The sequence below is a fragment of the Haliotis cracherodii genome, unplaced genomic scaffold (assembly GCF_022045235.1).
Source record: "Haliotis cracherodii isolate W230 unplaced genomic scaffold, xgHalCrac1.p SCAF_1, whole genome shotgun sequence".
Taxonomy (NCBI): Eukaryota; Metazoa; Mollusca; class Gastropoda; order Lepetellida; family Haliotidae; genus Haliotis; species Haliotis cracherodii.
Genome location: NW_027266264.1, coordinates 86,256,853 through 86,280,377, shown reverse-complemented (window position 1 = coordinate 86,280,377; position 23,525 = coordinate 86,256,853). Strand labels below are relative to the sequence as shown.

General features: G+C 42.1%; 1 protein-coding gene across 8 annotated transcripts in view; it reads left to right on the top strand.

The window, feature by feature from the left end:
* Positions 1-1,698: 1,698 nt before the first annotated feature.
* The window catches only part of LOC139452873 (band 4.1-like protein 4), a 110,993-nt gene continuing 89,166 nt past the window's right edge, over positions 1,699-23,525 (top strand). For all 8 annotated transcript variants that reach the window (XM_071234665.1, XM_071234868.1, XM_071234602.1 and 5 more), the window contains exon 1: positions 1,699-2,086. In XM_071234665.1, coding sequence (XP_071090766.1) covers positions 1,940-2,086 — 147 coding nt within the window. In that variant the 5' untranslated portion in view covers positions 1,699-1,939. The remainder of the gene's footprint in view (positions 2,087-23,525) is intronic.

Here is a 23,525-nt window from a genome sequence, read left to right as displayed (position 1 = left end):
TAACCCCGTCAGTAAGATGACAAGGTAAGGATGTCATCTGTGGGATGACACCACGCCCTGCTACACTGACAAGGTAAGGATGCCATCTTTGGGACGACACCACGCCCTGCTACACTGACAAGGTAAGGATGCCATCTGTGGGACGACACCACGCCCTGCTACACTGACAAGATAAGGATGTCATCTGTGGGACGACACCACGCCCTGCTACACTGACAAGGTAAGGATGTCATCTGTGGGACGACACCACGCCCTGCTACACTGACAAGGTAAGGATGTCATCTGTGGGACGACACCACGCCCTGCTACACTGACAAGGTAAGGATGTCATCTGTGGGATGACACCACGCCCTGCTACACTGACAAGGTCAGGATGTCATCTGTGGGACGACCCCACTCCCTGCTACACTGACAAGGCAAGGATGACGAAGACACTCTTTCATCAAAGGCACACACGAGTCCGCCCATCCGATCCCCCTTTTTTAGTTGCTATCCCACCCTGAGTTCCAGGGCGTGTTTTGACCCGTATTCCCACAGGCAAGCTTCAGCTACAGTGACCTATAATCTCTCATTCAGACCCAGAAACAAAACAAATCCGAAAACTTGCAAGCAACTCTATATTTCTTCAGTTTCTGCAAAAGAAGGAAATATTTGGGATCCTTTAGACAATCTTGCACTATTTATATTCCAAAGACTAAACGTTGTGTTGTAGTTTTTAAACAGTCGTATTGTTACGTAAGAGTTTTGTTAGAATTATGAACTCACAGATACAGGATTAATCCTTTTCTCGACAGTGTTATCGTAAAATGCATGTTTAAACTCCGACTGTGTCAAAGTGGGATATCTAAAAAAACAAATATGTTTTGCCCCAAACATCGTAGATAGAGTTATCAACCTTGAATTATTAACGACTGTCAGATACAACCAACATATTTAACTTCTGGGGAGTTTTAGCATCCTCAGTTGACGTAATAGACTTAAAACTAAATGTTACAGCATGGACGCCAAGTATTATGTTTCCATGGTTACAGTTAATATCTCCAGTATTGTCGAAGCTCCTTGTTTTATTCCCCGAGAACGGCAGCCATGTCAACCATCAATTCTGCAAAGTGAATGTTCCACTTTACCCCGAGCGCCATGTTACCATTTTATAAAAACCACGTGCAGATAGATAAACCGGGTCTGTAACTTGATACATTTTAAATTATAACATACGCATCAGCCGGGAGTCAATGTAGAATAAATAAGTCTTGCATAAACCCTCTGGTATTTAACAAGAAAAGAAAGTGATGGCTGACGTATGATGCGTTAATCAGACCAATGATATTTACGTTGACATCAAGACCCTTTGTAAACACTGAAGCTGAGCCACACAATATTCACATATACAAAATATTTACCGCATTAACAATAGCTTCTTATCGTTTTGAGAAAAATGACTAAAATTGATTGTACGTATGAAATCATGTTAGAATAGATATGTAAATATAATATTAGTTTCTTTACTGTTTTTCTTTGTTAATTTCAGGTTTATTTCTTATGATTTATCATTTGTGTAAGGTTATATTCTGAATGCATAGTCCATGTTAATATGCGTTCGTCTGAGTATCACAACCTTTCTGCACATATTCCTCACATAGAAAGAAAGGCGTGAGGGTAGTAGTATAAGAGTTACAAGTTGCCCAAGGTGCGCGAAGAGGCATGATGCGAGAATTTGTTGTGATCGGCAGTCAAGTCGGCTAAGTGAGAAAACGATCGAAACTTGAGATATAGGCTTTACCATGAGATAGAATGGATTAAACTGACAAAATTCTGTCGTTTGGTGACTGTCACACAATGGGAGTGACGTGTGATTCGCCAGAACAGCGAAAAACTTTAGAGTATCATTAGCTGTGGCGCGGATTTTGATTTGCTTTGTGAGATTTGTTTTCATCGAACCATGTCAAACTTCAGACTGTCGCGCCTGTTGCCTAGATTTCTTCGAGGTGACAAGGACAAAAACGCTGGATTTACCAAAGATGCTGGCGACAAAAACTGCTGTAGGATTTTATTTCTGGATGACACCGAGTTGAAATTGCCACTCAAGGTGAGTCACTCTGAAAATCGACATGCAATAAATTTACTCAATAAAATTCCCCATTAACACACGCTGCTGCCACATTTGAGTTTTGATTATGTGTTAAAATCAAGCTTTAAACTGCAATATTTCTGCAAGTTCCGCTCTTTCTGTGGACTTGTTGGTAGGCAAGTTAGGCACAGACTGACAGTGTTCGCAATGTCTGTAATATTCCGACCTGACATTGCCTGTTTCGAACAGTGAAAAGGATGTTTTGATAACAAATTAGTTTGTCTATGAAGATTGTCAGGTCTCTTATGTTTCCAAGTGTTAGTGTAATTAAAATCCATGTTTGGATAGAAACCATCCTTATAAGAAGTCACCTTTTTTCCAAACAATTCAACAGTTACAAGTACCAAACATTTTTTTGTATTGCTCATGCCAGAAATAATCCACTAAATCACATCAAATGTGATTTGGAAAAACACCTTTCAGATCCTTTAAAATAATATCCTTTTACAAGGGCCGATATAAGATTTTGGAAAGGGGCGTGCACTCTAAAATACAATTTAACATACCAGCTCGTAATTCATTTTTGTTGTAAGCCCCAAATTAGTAAGTCAATGGTTATTTCTGTTGAAAACATTTCACCAAATGATATGGTTATATGTATTATTGTATGTCTTCCTTGTCTAATCTGCATTTGTTTTTAGATGCTTGATTTTGCCTATGTTATAAACAGTCTGCGCCAGTTTGGTGAGACATATACTTGCCTGTCTTCCAACTTGATAACTTGGCATCTAGCATTACAATAATAAGGCGTTCATTTTTGTTTTAACCAAACTCAAATCTTATGCTACGCATGAAACAAATGTTTTTACGCAATGCACAAATTTAGATAAAGAATACAGAAACAGACTAGACAGCGTCCCTTGACAATGATATTCATTTTACGTACAGCTTGTCAAGAGCAGTTATTGGTGTCTGTCATTTCATCCATTAATCATGACCACTATCCACATGATCATTGATTCATTCCAGGCTCTAAAGTAATTATCAAAACGTACAGTACATGACAACATTTCAATACTTAACAGGACCCTCATATTGCCTTTAAGGACGCTAAAATTAGCTATAATAATATGAAAAAATCTGGTTTTAATCAACTTATTTTGAGTGGTATATTGAATGCTATAATATCATTAATATGGGGACTGGCAGATGACATTCTACCCCAAGGTTGTCAACCTTGGCCTTTGTGCAGTTTGACACTACCATGGCTGTCAGTACTTTTTTGTAATGTAGGGTTTGAAATTAATATAAGTTTGCCGCCCCAAGACTTGCAAAATTGTGGAAGGACTTGTGACATTTCCTTGTTGACTACCCCTTCCCCCATGTGTTTGATGGCAACCCATTTTTCATTGTAGTGAAAATAGAAATGAATGTCTAACCCTGCAATGTTTTGTTTTACTCCTACCATCAGACCCCAATACACATCCACAGGAGTTACTACTACCATCAGACCCCAATACACATCCACAAGAGTTACTCCTACCTTCAGACCCCAATACACATCCACAAGAGTTACTCCTACCACCACACCCCAATACACAATACACATCCACAAGAGTAACTCCTACCATCAGACCCCAATACACATCCACAAGAGTTACTCCTACCACCAGACCCCAATACACAATACACATCCACAAGAGTTACTCCTACCATCAGACCCCAATACACATCCACAAGAGTTAATCCTACCACCAGACCCCAATACACATCCACAAGAGTTACTCCTACCATCAGACCCCAATACACAATACACATCCACAAGAGTTACTCCTACTATCAGACCCCAATACACATCCACAAGAGTTACTCCTACCATAAGACCCCAATACACATCCACAAGAGTTACTCCTACCATCAGACCCCAATACACATCCACAAGAGTTACTCCTACCATCAGACCCCAATACACATCCACAAGAGTAACTCCTACCATCAGACCCCAATACACATCCACAAGAGTAACTCCTACCATCAGACCCCAATACACATCCACAAGAGTTACTCCTACCATCAGACCCCAATACACATCCACAAGAGTTACTCCTACCATCAGACCCCAATACACATCCACAAGAGTTACTCCTACCATCAGACCCCAATACACATCCACAAGAGTTACTCCTACCATCAGACCCCAATACACATCCACAAGAGTTACTTCTACCATCAGACCCCAATACACACCCACAAGAGTTACTCCTACCATCAGACCCCAATACACATCCACAAGAGTTACTCCTACCATCAGACCCCAATACACATCCACAAGAGTAACTCCTACCATCAGACCCCAATACACATCCACAAGAGTAACTCCTACCATCAGACCCCAATACACATCCACAAGAGTTACTCCTACCATCAGACCCCAATACACATCCACAAGAGTTACTCCTACCATCAGACCCCAATACACATCCACAAGAGTTACTCCTACCATCAGACCCCAATACACATCCACAAGAGTTACTCCTACCATCAGACCCCAATACACATCCACAAGAGTTACTTCTACCATCAGACCCCAATACACACCCACAAGAGTTACTCCTACCATCAGACCCCAATACACATCCACAAGAGTTACTCCTACCATCAGACCCCAATACACATCCACAAGAGTTACTCCTACCATCAGACCCCAATACACATCCACAAGAGTAACTCCTACCATCAGACCACAATACACATCCACAACAGTTACTCCTACCATCAGACCCCAATACACATCCACAAGAGTTACTCCTACCATCAGACCCCAATACACATCCACAAGAGTAACTCCTACCATCAGACCCCAATACACATCCACAAGAGTAACTCCTACCATCAGACCCCAATACACATCCACAAGAGTAACTCCTACCATCAGACCCCAATACACATCCACAAGAGTTACTCCTACCATCAGACCCCAATACACATCCACAAGAGTTACTCCTACCATCAGACCCCAATACACATCCACAGGAGTTACTCCTACCATCAGACCCCAATGCACATCCACAACAGTTACTCCTTGTGGAAACTGGTGAGTTTGTAGCAGCTTCCTGTCTGCGAGATGAGTCGGAGTGACAGTCAAATTCCCTTCAGCATCTGGCTGTTCATGTTTACGAGCAAAACAGATGCACTAACGATTCTCTTTACCATTGAAGATTTTTGTCATTCCAAAGAAACCTATATCATTCCCTCGCCAAGCCATCAGAAGAACATTGTTGTCCAACTGATAACTGACTTGACATTGTTGATGGTGTCAGTTTCAGCTTATTGAAATTATGACCAAACATGTAGTTGTTTTTTCGCCTGTTTTAGCTACGTTTCATCCTGACATGACCTTGTGTCTTAAGCCTTGTATGCTGTTCCGTAACGTGATATTCTGATTTCCCGACCAACACTATTTTGGTGCCCACATAATGAAGTGAGTTTGATTTGATAGATAATAAAAATAAAGAAATAATGGCTTTTTCATAAGAATGCCTTCCAACCGACTAATGCTCCTTGACATACACTGCACAGTGTGTGACATTTAAGATTTGTGTCGCCTGGCATTGTCAGTCATGATGCTCCACTTGCGGGATGTGAGGCTGACTGTTGTCACAAGATGTAAGCAATATGTCAAACAAAGTATTGTCCAGGATATTATGTGATCATTTATTATGAAAAATCAGAAAGTGTAATTTGAGAACTATCATGGACAAACTTATATTACAGTAGACTCATTTTACTCCCACTGTACAGCTCATGGGTGGAATCCTGGGGAACATTTTACTCCAACTGTACAGCTCATTTTACTCCCACTGTACAGCCCATTGATGGAATCCTGGGGAACATTTTACCCCAAATGTACAGCTCATTTTACTCCCACTGTACAGCTCATGGGTGGAATCCTGGGGAACATTTTACTCCCACTGTACAGCTCATTTTACTCCAACTGTACAGCTCATGGATGGAATCCGGGGGAACATTTTACTCCCACTGTACAGCTCATGGATGGAATCCGGGGGAACATTTGGGGATTGACTGGTGGGTAAGAAGGTGGGGAGGGAGGGAGGAAAAGGGTGTGTGTGTCTCGTCATCATACAGTTACTGATCGTCATGACAAACCGTCTTCTACTAATAGTACTATATTAAGTTGTTTTGGCCAAAGGGGGAATGTACACACACATGTAGCTGATAGCGTACAGCTTGCTGATTAGGCCGTCAGGTGTCTATCTGCTGATTACCCTGACCATTAATACCTGTCAGATGATAACGAGCTTGTGAATACAGGTGTGCTTGTTGAGTATGTTTGAGTGTTTGGTCATTACATTGCTGCTAATTGTCTCAGTGAACAATTAGCTGAGCATCAGAGCAGTCTGAGCCAATAGCTTGGGTTGTTTGATTAGTCTAACAGGACTTGACACTTTCGTAAATAGATCACAAAATGCAAGAGGCTTTTACACTTTGACAAGTCAGTGTGAGGCCAGGTCACAGGTCCTTGTCTGGTGTCCATCTGTCCATCACTAAATTTGAAACTCTCCCAATCTGTTGGACATTTCAATGTTCATACATATCTACATGTTTTTTCTTTGCTTGTTTGTTGTTTAATGCCACACTCAGCAATATTCCAGCTATATGACAGCGATCTGTAAATAATTGAAACTGGACCAGACAATCCAGTGATTGACATCATGAGCATCGATCCACGCAATTGGCATACGATGACATACATCAAACCAAATCAGCGAGCCTGACCACCCAATCCCGTTAGTGGCCTCTTACGACAAGCATAGATGCCTTTTTTGAAGATGTATTCTAACCAGGATCTTCACGGGTCTTGTCTTCTTGGCTTTGTCGAAGTCAACTCTTGATGTTTCATAGATCCACAATGCCTGAATCGCAGCAGTTCACTTTTTAAAAATATTCCGTCTTCCCATGAACCCCTCCTCAGCAACAGTTATGGACTGTTTTCAGAGGACGTTCATAAGTGGCCGCTGCAGAAACTGTTTGTTTCTTCATTATTCATTCAAGAAAATGTTCATGATTGGCTTTTTATTATCACTATCTTGTAGACTGGTGAAACTCATGCATGACTACAAACTCTGCTCACGACTCTCAATAAGCAGTCAGTCACAATGACTCCAAGTTTCGTAGGGTAGGTGACAGCCCGGACCAGCCATTCCTGTCCGCTAAGACTCTCAAGAACAGTCACAATGACTCCCAGAAAGCTTCAAATGTAGAACTCAAATTATGATGCTTTTGAATGATTGATGACTGCAATTTATTTTTTATTACAGTGTAACTGCTTTGGTGTTTAGTTTGTACACATGCAGGAATTACTTATGCTTTGTTTTAATATGTATTTTCTGCTAGACAATTGCTTCATTTGAATTTTTTTTTTTCAAATCCATTCATTTTCTGAGGTCATGAATTACTCTTGCATCGAAGCAGATGAACACTGACTGAGGTTATGGAATATAAACAATTTGTTCATTGGCTTCACTGCAAGCTTTGACCTATTCAGCAGTTCAGTCTGATTTCAGGATTATTGTCGACTCTTTATCTTTATATATTTGTACATGTGTAGGCGAAAGGGCCATGGTACATTAAATGGTCTCAGCATTTAATACAGATTCATGATAATTAAGGCGTAATTCAAATACATTGCAATATTTCTCATTGTAGTTTGGTCAGTCACACATTAACGTATTACATTTATATAGTGTAGGATGAACATAATACTTTTAATGGATATATTGTGGCCTTATATTAACATATTCGTTACAAATTAACAAAAAGTGATATTCTTTTTCCATACAACCAGTATTACAAAGTTTACAGATCCTCAACTCTCGTGGTGTTTTATTGTATATACCGTCCTGCTTTAACACGTAAAGAGCTGCAACAGAAACGACTTACTGCCGACCTAAATTTACCAAGAGTTAAAGCAAATAAATATGGTTCAACACAGAATGATGTTTTAAGTAGGGAATAATAATGCATCTTAAAGCTATTGCAGACTCCCATGTTATGTGAACGGCATATTCCTCAAATAGCTTCAGATATATTTCACTGCAGGAATGGTTTGTTCACAACATTGGAAGGACAGATCGAGGCCTGTTAATTTTTTTTAATTATTAAGAACTCCTTATGCCACAAGAAGGAAGAAAGTGACGACAACAAAATACTTTAATTTTATTTCTGAACACTTGAATAGCCTGAAGATCACATGATGCAACCACGGCTAATAGCTCCCTGTCTGTTAAATGATGACAGGCTCTGCGGTCCAGGTAATTAGACAAGAGAGCTTTTCCCTGATCAATCCCCCCCACCCCAACCTACTTCCAGGGTAGGCTATTTTCTGCATGGTTGGCTGGACTAGTGAGCACCCATCTGAATTCACAGGATTGTGTTCAATGGTAGCATGTGGGGGTGTCATTGATTTCAAATTCAAATCAATATATAGACTCAAAAGTATTATGATTAATTGATTAATGTTAATATTCTGCATGTTTTTTGATAAAAATGACCTGCAATTAAATTGTTTGATAGGCATTACTTGGAAGTTGATGGATGACAAAGTAGACACAATTTATGGATGAGGCGACATTTGGTATAGATCCTTATACCGTTGTCATGCAAGTCTTGTTTGACCAAGGTGTAAGGATCTATACTGCAACGTTACCTTTACAGTAATTAAAGAAGTTGTTATCCATTACTTGAGTCGACGTTACCTGCAACTAATCAATTTGAATAAGCTTTATAAGACATGGACTGACCCATTAAATGTTGCTTGCATTTCCTGCCTCCGCATTGTGCATCTTTACTATGGTGTTCGCATACATAGAAACATCTGTGGCAAGGAATTAGTAATTTGTTATTGATATCCACAGTAAAATGTACCGATACAGCGATATCGCCATGTACTGTGACAGCCCTAGTTGCAGTGAATACTCTACTAGACAGTCCATCATACCACTAGACATTAAATAGTGTTCCCCATCACAACTTTCAAAATTCACATTTGTCTTGAATTGTGCTGAGGACAAGTGAGTGAGTTAGTATGGTTTTATGCTGCTTTAAGCAATATTTCAGCATCTAGGAGGGGGACACCAGCTGTATCTGTGTAGATATTCAAGAAGTCGACTGTGAGATACATGAGATACACCTCACACTTTGGACTCGGGTTGTGGAATGCATGTCCTGGGGTAAGCGTACAATTCCTATTTTACCAACATGAACACATTTATCAATCTTCTAAGTACTGCCCATGTGGGCCTAACAACATAGGGGACAAACGTAGCCCTGGTCGAGAAAAGTGTAATTTTAACGAAAGCTACCAAATGTTCCCTGTATAAAATAACATTCTGTATAGCTCACATATATTCCCATCAATAAAAGGATTATCTTTTAATCTTGATATGAGTTTAAAAGTAAATATTGTTTATGAAACAGAGGTATGAGGGAATGCCCAACATTTTATTTAGGGCTGGCTATCGATATAGTTTATAGTGATCGCTAATTGCAAACTAAATATCAATCAATTATCGATAAATATCGGGGAAGTATCTTTCAGCAAATATGCAAGAAAGTCCAGAAAGAAATTTACAGATTTCACGCCACTAGTGAGCAGTGACACATTTATGCATGGATTACTTTGTTGACATTTGATATACAACAAAAACAGCTGCTTTCTGTCTTTGACAATTGACAATGACAAGTCTGTTTCGGTAAATGTAAACTTTATTTCATCACAATAGTTTATTTGAGGTATTATGGATGACAACAGTTTCATATTGATAATCATTCCTCCCATCGACAATAATTCCAATTATCAGTCTTTTTTTGTCAGAACAAGATGTTGAGGTTTTCATGTAGTGAAGTTCCGAACCTTGACGTTATGTGTTACAAGTGTTACCTGATCCTAGGTGACTATGCTTGTTGTAAGAGGCGACTAACAGGATTGGGTGGTCAGGATCGCTGGCTTGGTTGATGCATGTCATCATATCCCAATTGTGTGGATCGATGCTTATGTTGTCAATCACTGGATTGTCTGGTCCAGACTTGATTATATACAGACCGCCGTCATATAGTTGGAATATTGCTGAATGTGGCTTTAAACAACAAACAAACCTGATCCAAGTGAGCTTCTGTCTCCTTTGATTATAATTAATGATCACTTTGGATGGACCCTTTGTGAACACCCTGTGTCTCTGTGACTGTGGGGTAGAACTGAGGAACACCCCCCTTCTGTACCCTCTCTGTCGCTGTGGGGTAGAACTGAGGAACACCCACTCTTCTGTACCCTCTCTCTGGCTGTGGGGTATAACTGAGGAAAACCCACCCTTATGTACCCTCCCATGGCCGTGGGGTAGAACTGAGGAACACCCACTCTTCTGTACCCTCCTCCTGTACCCTCCCATGGCTGTGGGGTAGAACTGAGGAACACCCACTCTTCTGTACCCTCCTCCTGTACCCTCCCATGGCTGTGGGGTAGAACTGAGGAACACCCACTCTTCTGTACCCTCCTTCTGTACCGTTCCATTGCTGTGGAGTAGAACTGAAGAACACCCACCCTTCTGTACCCTCCCAAGGCTGTGGGGTAGAACTAAGCAACACCCACCCTTCTGTACCCTCCCATGGCTGTGGAGTAGAACTGAGGAACACCCACCCTTCTGTACCCTCCCATGGCTGTGGGGTAGAACTGAGGACTACCTACCCTTCTGTACCCTCCCATGGCTGTGGGGTAGAACTGAAAAACACCCACCCTTCTGTACCCTCCCATGGCTGTGGGGTAGAACTGAGGACTACCCACCCTTCTGTACCCTCCCATGGCTGTGGGGTAGAACTGAAAAACACCCACCCTTCTGTACCCTCCCATGGCTGTGGGGTAGAACTGAAGACTACCCACCCTTCTGTACCCTCCCATGGCTGTGGGGTAGAACCATGGTTTAGGTGGCTTATCTGACCACTGTGGTAGTCGATACACACATTTTGTGTCTAACAGGATGTTTGTCATGAAGTGTATGAGGTGAAAAGGTATGATAGTTGCCACCCCAAATAGATTGGCTTGTTGGTAGCTTGTCTGTGTACATGTGGCCACTGTTAGCCTAACTATCAATACTTTACAAACACTCGGACCTGAGTGTGAGTGAGTGAGTTGGGGTTAACGCCGCTTTTAACATTACTGCAGTTATATCACGGGAGGAAAGCCCAAAGTGATTGAGGTCTCAGACGTGAACCACTTCGGTGAAACCCACAAGCCTGGGTATGGTGCTGACAAACCAAAAAACATAATGGGGGCGAACTGGGATTTGAACCCACAATCATAGGTTTCTTGGGTGCCCAAGAGACGCAACTCTGCACAGCGTATCGCAGCACCTTAGACGACTGGGCCACCCGTGCCCCCCTCTGACCTGAGAACGAGTTATCAAGAAAATCTCAACAAATCTTATATTTATAGTCAAACTGTCCTTGAGCTTAGTTCAAACAGTGCCTAGATTACGGATCTTGGATAAGTTATTGCAGTGTGTTTTATTAGGTACAGGCTGGTTGGAATGTGTTCGTACCCCTTGGTATACAAACAGTTATTTTTAATGGCTCACAGTTGCTGATATTGTATATCTTGATTTATATTTGATCTTTGTAAGATAGGAAATAGAAGCCTAACTTGTTGCTTGCTTCTAATTTGACAACACAGCATAATTAACTTCCTGTTCCTGAAAGTGTAATGCGCGTTTGATGGTGTATATATTGGAATGCACGTTTGATGGTGTATATATTGGAATGCACGTGGTGTATGGAGGATGATTTATAGGCAGTAGTGATGAATGGAGATCATTGTTAATCTCCGCATGTTGTCTGAGGAATTAACAAGCATCCAGTGTCTGGTCTTCATCAACATAAAGAACAAACTAGGACCAGCAACACATGAACACTTGGTTCTCCCCTCTGGAGGATGTGGGTGGCTGGGCTCATAGCTTGGTGGTCTGTTGGTGCTACCAAAATCTTTCACAAAGTAAGGATGGACTATTTTCTTCCTTGCTTCATGGACTTGGATGTGATCCTTGTCAGTAGGTGTGGACATTCAGATTATTTTCGTGATTTGAAGCTTTGGTTTATTCTATTGTAACCCGTGTTTAAGACACCCGCCTGCTCCATTGTCCAAGAGATTTTGCCTTGGCAGGTCAACTAATAAAAAATGTATATCTGATGGGTCTGGCTGATTTATGTTTTGTAGATTCAGTCACCAAAATAAAGGATATGAACTTTCATCATTAGATAATGACCCAGTATTAAAATGTTGCAGAGAACCTGATTATGATTGTTCCAGTATTGTTTTGTGCAAGTCCTGTGACACTTGTCAAGATGAAGACGTTTGTCACAACACATGTTCTGCCAGCTTGGAGAGATGTAGTTCAGGCGAGTGATTCACGGAGATGTTCTGTCTAACATCAATGCTGACTGATCGCTCGTACCCCTCTCTCTGTTTATACAGATGACCCTCCCCAACAAGGTATTGCATCCCACAGGAGCTCCATACCTGCCAAATGACATAGCTGTCAATCCTAGCAATTCTTGGAAATGTCTGATATTTCAAGCATTTGGTGGTTCAATTCTGATTTCAGTTTTCGGAGACGACTTTAAATCAAAGCCTTTTTAAACATGGCACCTTGGATTTTCCTGGTGATCACTGTCTGTTCTTCTGGAGTAGGGGTCCAAGGACGCTAGAATACAGCACCGTAGGGTATCACCCTCCCCAAATACTTGTCAGGTGACCTGATCAACCCATTGTTTCACCTGCATCCCAACATTATTTATCACAACTGGAAACAGCCATCAAAGGACCTGTTTTTAGCATTTTGAATGAAAGCGGGTAGTTCCTTATTTTTAGCTGTTGCTATTTTGCCTCTTGAATTCAAGAACCATTGCAACTAACATCAGTCTTAAACCAGCCATCTAGGCGCTGTAAAAGAAATATTAATTTAATAAAAAAAGGTGTTGGTCCATGTTACCTGTAACAAGTATTTTTTGTGTTTGGCCTCAGGGAATTAGTATAAAATTAATAATATAATGCTACTTATTGGATTGCTGGTGTGGAACACATGGTTGGTGTTACTGAAATGAATTTATTGCACCATTAATGATTCCTGGAAGCTAACCAAGGTTTTAGTTGTTCATTGTGTTTGCCTTTACTGAATGAAGATGGTTCATTTGTCGGCACATTCGGAATAAAGATTTTTCATTTGTGTTTGCCTTTAATGAATCAAAGTGGTACATCGTATACGTGTACATTTTTCTAACAAATAAGTCAACAGAAGAGCACATCCATGTCCGAGTCACTTTCTTGTTTATTTTTCCGTCAATGGATCAGTCTGCAGTCAACGTGAAGTCTCAGCTCCCTTGGGAGTATACTCTAATACATTATGTATTATGATACAAGGTTTTTATAGTTAATTTGCAACATGTCCTGGAAAACTTGAATATTTAAGTTGGGGCGAACCACCATTTCATCTTTCAAGTCGCAGCAGCATTGCGCCAGGTTCAGCTTGTTGTTTATCCTTAATTTTGAATGGTGAGATAATGATACGATTCTCTCGTCATCCCAGTGTCAGAATCCAATAAACCACTTCACCAAAACAGTAGGCCCATGTTAAGTGTATCCCCTAAGTGAGGAGGAAATTCCTAATTGTGACTATGTGTTATCGTTATTTGCCTGTCAACTGAAACTAATTGTGGTGATTTCCCTGTTACAGTCCCATAAACATACCCGCCATTGATTCCCAGGCAGCGAGCGCATGTTGTTTTACGTTGCAGGCAGCAGGTCTGCAGTTCCATCACGGCAGATATATAACATCGGAACAGGTAACTCACAATCAAACCAAGCGTTCTTAGCGTTGAGACTTAAGACCGTCATAGCAGTAATAATACAGATTGCTGAGGAGACCAGGGCCCTGATGCTGAATACAGCAGTGATTCAAATGGTCACCTGGTCACCTGGTCATGTTGGTAACTTGGATATTGCTGAGTGTGGCGTTAAACAACAAACAAACAGACACAGGACAGAATAGGTCCTGTGTTCCCTATGCTTGTTGTGAGGCCGACATTTGGACATTGACAGGTCACCATGGCTGTTGACTATATATATCATTTGTGTGGGTGATCTGGCAGTGTCGGGCAGTGGGGTAGCCTAGTGGTTAAAGCGTTTGCTGGTCATGCTGAAGACCTGGGTTCGATTCCCCACATGGGTACAATGTGTAAAGCCATTTTCTGGTGTCCCCCACCGTGATATTGCTGGAATATTGCTAAAAGCAGCATAAAACCATGCTTACTCACTCACTCTGGCAGTGTCACGATACCCTTGTGGCGTGCTCTCACTACCAACCTTGTTTTTTAGACCAGGCCACAGTTTTTCATACATCCTAGTTCCTGTATTGGAGCTGCAGTGATCTTAGTGCTAAGATCACTTGGGGGAGCGGGGCCCCAAGGTTCTAAGTGCAGGATACGTAAGGTCAGCTGGAAAATATAGCTTGTTGACTTGTCACTCACTCACCATACCTCAGTCTTGTCTATGTGCGGCACGCAACTTGCACTGCGACACCAATGTCACTTGCGACACATTGGATACGAGACCCGTTATTTTCCCTCTTCAAATACTCCAGCTTGCCCTGGCTCGGCTGACATGTTCACTGTAGCCAAACAAACTATTTACTGAAGATTTGCCAGCAGAAATATAGCGAATTAGCTGTGGACTCTACAGCCTCTGAGGCTCCATCTGTCTCTCTCATTATATTGAGTTGACAGGAAAACAGTACGAGTGATTATCGTCATGATTTACTTTTAAAAGGTCATAGTTGAAATATTGATTTTACCATTTGGGTTTAATAATGTTTGAATGTATTCTTGTTCCATTTTGTGGAACAATTTAATGTGTATGTGTTGATAAACATATTCAATTTTCAAGAATAATGCAGTAATGCCTTCACATTTGTCAAGACAGTGTGGGTACAATAACGTAGTTCAGATGAAACTCAAGGCCCAAACCATGTGAAAACCATGATTATAAAATACATCGATTGACCAGAGACAGAACAGTCTTAGGGTGCAGTGTTTTGGTTCTGGTCGTGTTAATCTGATCTGTAGATGTATCTGAACTACTTGTCCCATTTAACGCCTGGAAGGATGTTTGTTGTGGAGTCCTCAGTTAATGGTTGGTGGATGGTCTGTAAATGTTGCTCAGCCAGCAAGACGATATGATTCACCCAGGCATGAACGGAGGGATATAGTAGGTTGTAAATTGCTAATCAATATCTAAATAGAGATTTATCATTCAGATATCTCTCGTGAAAAATGCGATGTTAATCCACAAGTACTCCCGATCTGCTGGCCTGCTCTCCAAATGTTCATGTTATTGCAGCAAGAGCCCAATGTTAGTGCTCATTTACTTAAGAGGGGGACACTATTGATTGACAGGGAGGCATATGAAGCTCCCCAGTAAACTAGGTCCTCAATATACACAGCAAGCAAACAGTTTGCCATGGGCTTGTTTACCATCTGAGATAATCATGTCAACATCTCAAGTGTAAATCCGAAGCAAAGGACAAAAAACAACATATGATTTATTCTAAATTAATTTGTTACATGCGGGAAGAAAAGAGTGTGAGGATAGAATTTTTAAAACTTTCCGAGTCGGATGGTGATCAATATTGTTTCATATGGCACACGATGTCTGTGTTCACAATAAACAACTTGTCCGGGACGGCCTGCTTCATACAATTGTACTTTTTGCATTAACTGACATGAATTATGTCTTGATCAAATTTCTTACTTTCTGAGTGTGTTATTTATTTCTGTTTTTGAGCTTTATTAATGTTCCACAATGTTGTCTTTGATAAGAAGATGTTAAGATTGATAGCCCCTAACTGACTGCACTTCATAAATAACAGATCAATAACTTGTATCTACCTCAATACCCATTGACTTGTTGATGTGGATGTGTTGGTGTAAATGCTTTGATTCACGCTTTGACAGGGGCGGGTTGGCTGTGTCAGGGTGAAGTAGCAAGAGACGGGAATGTCCCATTGATGGCCCTCCGTAGACAAACACAGACTTGGCTGTCAGTGTGTACAGAGGTGTTGTGTAACTGGTACACCGAATACACGGACACGAGGGGCACGTGCTGTGTAGTGTTGGGTAGACAGTGATGTTAGTGGACAGATGACAGGGGCACCTGCTGTGTAGTGTTGGGTAGACAGTGAAGTTAGTGGACAGATGACAGGGGCACCTGCTGTGTAGTGTTGGGTAGACAGTGATGTTAGTGGACAGATGACAGGGGCACCTGCTGTGTAGTGTGGGGTAGACAGTGATGTTATTGGACAGATGACAGGGGCACCTGCTGTGAAGTGTTGGGTAGACAGTGATGGTAGTGGACAGATGACAGGGGCACCTGCTGTGTAGTGTGGGGTAGACAGTGATGTTAGTGGACAGATGACAGGGGCACCTGCTGTGTAATGTGGGGTAGACAGTGATGTTAGTGGACAGATGACAGGGGCACCTGCTGTGTAGTGTGGGGTAGACAGTGATGTTAGTGGACAGATGACAGGGGCACCTTCTGTGTAGTGTGGTGTAGACAGTGATGTTAGTAGACATCTGAGAGGGGCACCTGTTGTGTAGTGTTGGGTAGACAGTTATCAAATTTGAAAAGTAATGAAGGGATGCACTTGTAAGTAGGTGATGTGAAAGGGGTACTTGTCATATGATGGAAGTCAGGGATAAAGGCAGTGGACATATAGACAGAATAACAAACATAAACACATGACACAAATTGGATTAATGTGCATTAAACACTCTCATTAACCACACAACCACCAGCCTCTTTCAGATATGATGTGTAAGCTAGATAATATACCGACATTAAGGTAATAGCTTTTGGAAGAATAATGAAGTAGTGTGTTTGTGTTAGTCTGCTCTGAAGGATGCAACCTTCCCATGTGGCAGGTAACCACAGGTGGTGAACTGTCGGGAGTCTTCTCTGACCATCACAGTGACCTGTGTCCAGTCACGGTGGGACTTGCTGACCACTGCCCCAGGGCAGGTGCTTGTTGAGGGGATTAACACTAACATTAGTGTGGGCACTCCAGTACACTGTGGTACCCAGGTTATATCAGGTTATGCATCAAGTCGGGGTGTGTGGAGACAGGATCCGGCTTGATCCATCAAACCAGCAATGTAGACAACAGCACACAAAGGAAGCTGTCAGGATAATATGCATACATAGTGATTGATCTTACCGGAGCCTGGATTATGAAGGTCTCAAATCAGATCAGCTCTTTCGCTATATTGACCTCAGTGAGCCATGTAATATATGCTTACAATGAAGACAATCACAGTTTCAGTGTTCTACACTAGGGGGGGCCTGGGATCCTGGTATGCTGCCGTCGTACTGGAATCTGGGGATTGAAATCTGACTTTTAATGTTAAGGCTTTGAAAAGGACATTGCATTTTAGGATTTTTTTCAATTGACTGTACATATGTGTAGGCTATAGGCTAATTATGAAAATTGTTGTCACTGTTAGAAGATGGGAATGAAAGTTGTGAATGGGGTCCATGTCATTAGCATGTGAAGAATTAAGGGATCCAACGGTTTAGGTAACTATTGAAAACGTAGGTCACCATGTTTTATCGTAGACATGTGGAAGAAGGACATATCCAAATTTGACGCATCACTGACAAAAATGATTCCCACGTTTTTTCAGGTGAATATATGACTTTGCCTTTGCATGTGTTTGTGACATGCAACCAATGGAGCAGGATACACTGTTCTTTTCGAGAACACCTGGTATCATCACTATTTGGTAGTGATTCATAAACACATGGTCTTGATATGGTTGGAATCGTACAATCTGCTTTTGCCAGAGATTTCTTATGAATATGGTAAGGATTTTGTTGCTTTATTTCCAAATATATTACTAAACAGAACACCTAATTCCTCATATTACTATAGTTACTATTATTAATCTGTCTTGGCATGACAGATGAACTGTAGTAATATGAAAGAAGAGGGTGTTCTTCTTCCTTTGAGTTGTATACTGTGTTAGAAATAGGATGAGTGGCCTTACACTATGGCATAGCATGAATAAGGGTTTTGCCAAGGACCTCTCTTGTGATGCTGAGGCTTGTCACTGCATCACTGTTACTAGTAGTACACATCCTACTTGGAGTACAACTGATCTTTAGGAGTTTGTCCCCTGTGGAAGCAAGCTGTTTCTCCGGAGACAACAATCAGCAAGATGCTATTATCATCCTTTGATGTGTTTATCCACTGCGTCCTCCGTGTATTGTTGGCGGTCAACGCCTGAGTGCAGATGTTTCCTGTATCCGGGATGTGTGCACCATGGAGCCGGGGAGGGGTCGGAGATGCTACAATGCTCATTCAACTAAGTCTGACATTTCCCACTAAAAGTTTTATGGAGCTCTTAGACATGCAAGACCTCGCTTCTTATTCTCCAAACATCACTGACAGTTTCCTCACCTGGATTGGTTATCCCGACCTGTGAGTGAGTGAGTGAGTGAGTGAGTGAGTGAGTGAGTTTGGTTTAACGCCGCTTTTAACAGTATTCCAGTTATATCACGGCGTGTCAGCTTAATGTGGGAGGAAAGCCCGAAGTGATGCAGGTCTCAGACGTTTACCACTTCGGTGAAACCCACGAGCACGGGTATGGTGCTGACAAACCTAGAAACCCGACCTGTGAAGACCTGGGGTACTAAGAATAGGCCTTCAGCTACCCATGCTTGCCATAAGAGGCAACTAATGGGATCGGGTGGTCAGATCCATGACTTGGTTGATGTATGCCATCGTATCCCAAGTACGTGGATTGATGCTCATGATATCATCCACTGGATTGTCTGGTCCAGACTCTATTATTTACAGACCACTGTCATATAGCTGGAATATAGCTGAGTGACGTGTTAAGCAAAGTGTTAATTATCTCACACATAACTATGTCATACACTGGTTATCTCATGTATTGCTTATCTGACATGGGATTGCCTCCAATAATGGTTATCTCACACATAACTATGTCATGCACTGGTTATCTCATGTATTGCTTATCTGACATGGGATTGCCTCCAATAATGGTTATCTCACACATAACTATGTCATACACTGGTTATCTCATGTATTGCTTATCTGACATGGGATTGCCGCCAATAATGGTTATCTCACAACTATGCCTCTGATATTAGTAATTCTGGAACTTTGGGCAGCAGTTGCCACTTAATTGCATAAAAATGGTTAATACATGCTTTAGAATGCGATGAGTTTTGTAGCCTCATGTTAAGAGTTCATTATAATTTACTTTCAAGTGTCAATGAATCTTGTATTTGGGATTTATTTTTATGCCCTCACATAAAAATGACTTTTTTCGTTTCATTATCAACATGAACCACAATACACTGCTACCATGATTCCCGGCGTGCCCTCATTGTATAAAAGGGCACATTCAAGAGACAGTTGTCATAGGAATAATGAACTAACAAATTTTATGTGCCTACCTGTGAAGTGTCAAAAGAAAATGTACTGCTCAGACATTGCCATAGGCTGTTACAATGAACAGCCCTGCCCCCATGCCCCCAAAGTGTGTACCAACTTAATCCACCCTTCAACTTAGAACCTCCCTTCATCCGTGCCCCCAAAGTGTACACCCACTTAATCCACCCTTCAACTTAGAACCTCCCTTCATCCATGCCCCCAAAGTGTACACCCACTTAATCCACCCTTCAACTCAGAACCTCCCTTCATCCGTGCCCCCAAAGTGTACACCCACTTAATCCACCCTTCAACTCAGAACCTCCCTTCATCCGTGCCCCCAAAGTGTACACCCACTTAATCCACCCTTCAACTTAGAACCTCCCTTCATCCGTGCCCCCAAAGTGTACACCCACTTAATCCACCCTTCAACTTAGAACCTCCCTTCATCCGTGCCCCCAAAGTGTACACCCACTTAATCCACCCTTCAACTCAGAACCTCCCTTCATCCGTGCCCCCAAAGTGTACACCCACTTAATCCACCCTTCAACTTAGAACCTCCCTTCATCCGTGCCCCCAAAGTGTACACCCACTTAATCCACCCTTCAACTTAGAACCTCCCTTCATCCATGCCCCCAAAGTGTACACCCACTTAATCCACCCTTCAACTTAGAACCTCCCTTCATCCGTGCCCCCAAAGTGTACACCCACTTAATCCACCCTTCAACTTAGAACCTCCCTTCATCCATGCCCCCAAAGTGTACACCCACTTAATCCACCCTTCAACTTAGAACCTCCCTTCATCCGTGCCCCCAAAGTGACACCCTCCCATTCCTTTCAACCAACAACCTATTATCTCTTAATCAGCTGTGTTACAAAGTTATAGCAACCACTTGGTCACCTAGATAATTGTAATCCCCCATACCACAGGGTACCACAGTCCTCCATGGAAGCTCAGTACTTCCAGCCCACATGGCATAACCCCCTCCCCTACAAATACCTCCCCCTCCCCTTCAATACCTTACCCACTATACCTCTCCTTCCCACCCTGAAGACATCGCCCTCCCCAACAATACCTTGCCCAGATTACCCCCCCTCCAGCGTCCTCCTACTACAATACCTTCCCCACATAATAAACCCCAACCACCAAGACATCACCCTGGCCTAAAATACACCGCCCCTTCTGCAATTACCCCCCCCCCCCCCCCCCCCCCCCACCACCACCACCACAACCACCACTACCACATCACCCCTCCACTACCACATCACCCCTCCACTACCCAGCTAGGAGGAGGCTTCAACATGCCCTCAAGTGGGAGATTAAACAACCCTAAAAGGGCTGATATCTAAATGACCATTCACTTGTTAGCACATGCATTATCAAAGCTCTTTATAGGACCTAAAGAAATTTCCCCAAACACCCTTGGTTGTTTATCAAGTCAGAGAATTTCCAGCCATCCAAACAGGGCTCTGAAGAGGAAATGTGTTGCATAATGTGGTTATCAGAATCTGTGTGGTTACCGGCCACAGTTCAAAGCCAAGTGCCGCCGCTATCTTCAATTCCGCTCTTTATTTGTCAAATTTGTTGATAGGGTATCAGTATTTTCACCTGTAATCGTGTGAACATGTTTTCACCCTTTCTCTGCCTGTAATGTCTGAAATACCTCAAACTTGGATAATCTGCTTGTTTGACAGGCAGGGCAAAGCGGTTTTCTTCTTTGATAGAGAGCATGGGAGGAAATCTGCCTCAACCAGACTATCACAATTATCTTGTCAAATTGGCTGACCTGAAAGTTGCCAGGAAAGTAAAGGAAAGAGATAACACATCTCCTTGCATACCACAGGGATGATTGGGATCAGATCGACACCCACGGTTTACTTTCTGGACGTGGGTTGGGATCAGATTGACACCCAAGGTTTGCTGTGTGGATGTGGGTTGGGATCAGATCAACACCCACGGTTTACTGTGTGGATGTGGGTTGGGATCAGATCAACACCCACGGTTTACTGCGTGGACGTGGGTTGGGACCCACGGTTTACTGTGTGGATGTGGGTTGGGATCAGATCGACACTCATGGTTTACTGCGTGGACGTGGGTTGGGATCAGATTGACACTCACGGTTTACTGCGTGGACGTGGGTTGGGATCAGATTGACACTCACGGTTTACTGTGTGGACGTGGGTTGGGATCAGATCGACACCCACGGTTTACTGCGTGGACGTGGGTTGGGATCAGATCAACACCCACGGTTTACTGCGTGGACGTGGGTTGGGATCAGATTGACACTCATGGTTTACTGCGTGGACGTGGGTAGGGATCAGATTGACACTCACGGTTTACTGCGTGGACGTGGGTTGGGATCAGATTGACCGACTCTGTTTACTTCATGCCCATAGATTGGGAGTAAAGCTTTGATCAGATGGACTCTCTGTTTATTGTATGGCCGTAGGATAGATCGACTCTGTTTTCTGTTTGGCTGTAGTTGTAAGTAGATCAGATCAACTCTATGTTTACTACATGGCTGAAAGTAGTAATTAGATAAAATCGACTCTGTTTACTGTACAGCTGTAGGTTGTAAGTAGATCCGATTGACGCTCTGGTTACTGTTGGGGGTTGTACTGTAAGTTGTGAGTAATTCACTCAGTTTCTCACCCATTCACACGTCCACTCACTTACTCTGCCATTGACTCCCTGTTGAGGTCACACAGCACCGAGGTCATATCTTTTCTCATTTCATTCAGTTGACAGAAGAGTCGTCCACCATATCATTGCCCACACAATGCCAGCAGGGAAGTGGAAGCATTGGGTTTGAATGGACTGGGTGAACGTGAAAGCTTGCAAGATCTATCAAAGTGTCGTTAAAGCTGGAAGAACATACAGTGTATGATTGATTTGATGGCTGCATAAGCTTGTCTATGCCTGTTAAATATGCCCTCTCAGCTGGAAGATTGACTTGAAAATACCTGTAGAAAAGAACATGCACGGTTTCTTTGAGAACATCTATTTTTTCGACAGCAATTTAAGAAGCTGGCTTAGAGTTTATTTCTAACTGGCAGCGACCACCTCACTGACTTGTTTCATACTTTGAATCTCAATGGCAGTAGTGCTTGGAGTGTTGGTTATCTGTGCGGCTTTATTCCTTTGGTCAGTTTATTATGGATCAGTGTCAAATTTATGTTGGCTTTGGTTTGTATTTTTATCCCAAGATACAATTGATCTCAGATCATCCATGTGCTGTTTTTGTCCTTGATCTGTGGAGTTGGAAAATCCTTTGCAAGATGTGGTCTTAGATCTGGTGTGAAATATGACATGAGGCAGTTACAGAGTTGCCTTAGATCTAGCCTTGCTCCAAGGCTGTTCTGAAAGATAGGTCCATGGATGTATAGTTATTCTATCCTTATTATAGGCAAGTCTAGAAAAGCAGACAGCAAAGGACACTATTCTTTTATAGGGTTAACATGTTCTTATTATTTATATAATCTATTTAAGCTAATCATTATTGTCTACCTTGATCTCAACATCTAACTCTAGTTTCTGGTGGTGTGAGAGATAAATGTGATTTTAAAAATTAATTTTTCAAATTAACTTTCAGGTTACTTGTCACACTTTTTATCTACATTCCTTTTGTTGTGTTGCTTCGGTGATAAAATAACAGCAACGTTTGACCCCAACTGAACTCTTTGATGAAATAGTTCAGTCGACCAGAAGATCACTCTTTCATCTTTCTAATCCCGGTAGGTCAAAAAGCGGAAACTGTAGCCAGAATTCTGATTTCTTTGTTGAGCATGTTTTTCAAATACCTCTAGGGGCAGTAGGCGTGTGCTGACATTTCACTTTGAAATACTGGCTTTCTGAGCAACCTCAGTAATTGCTGTGGCAAAGG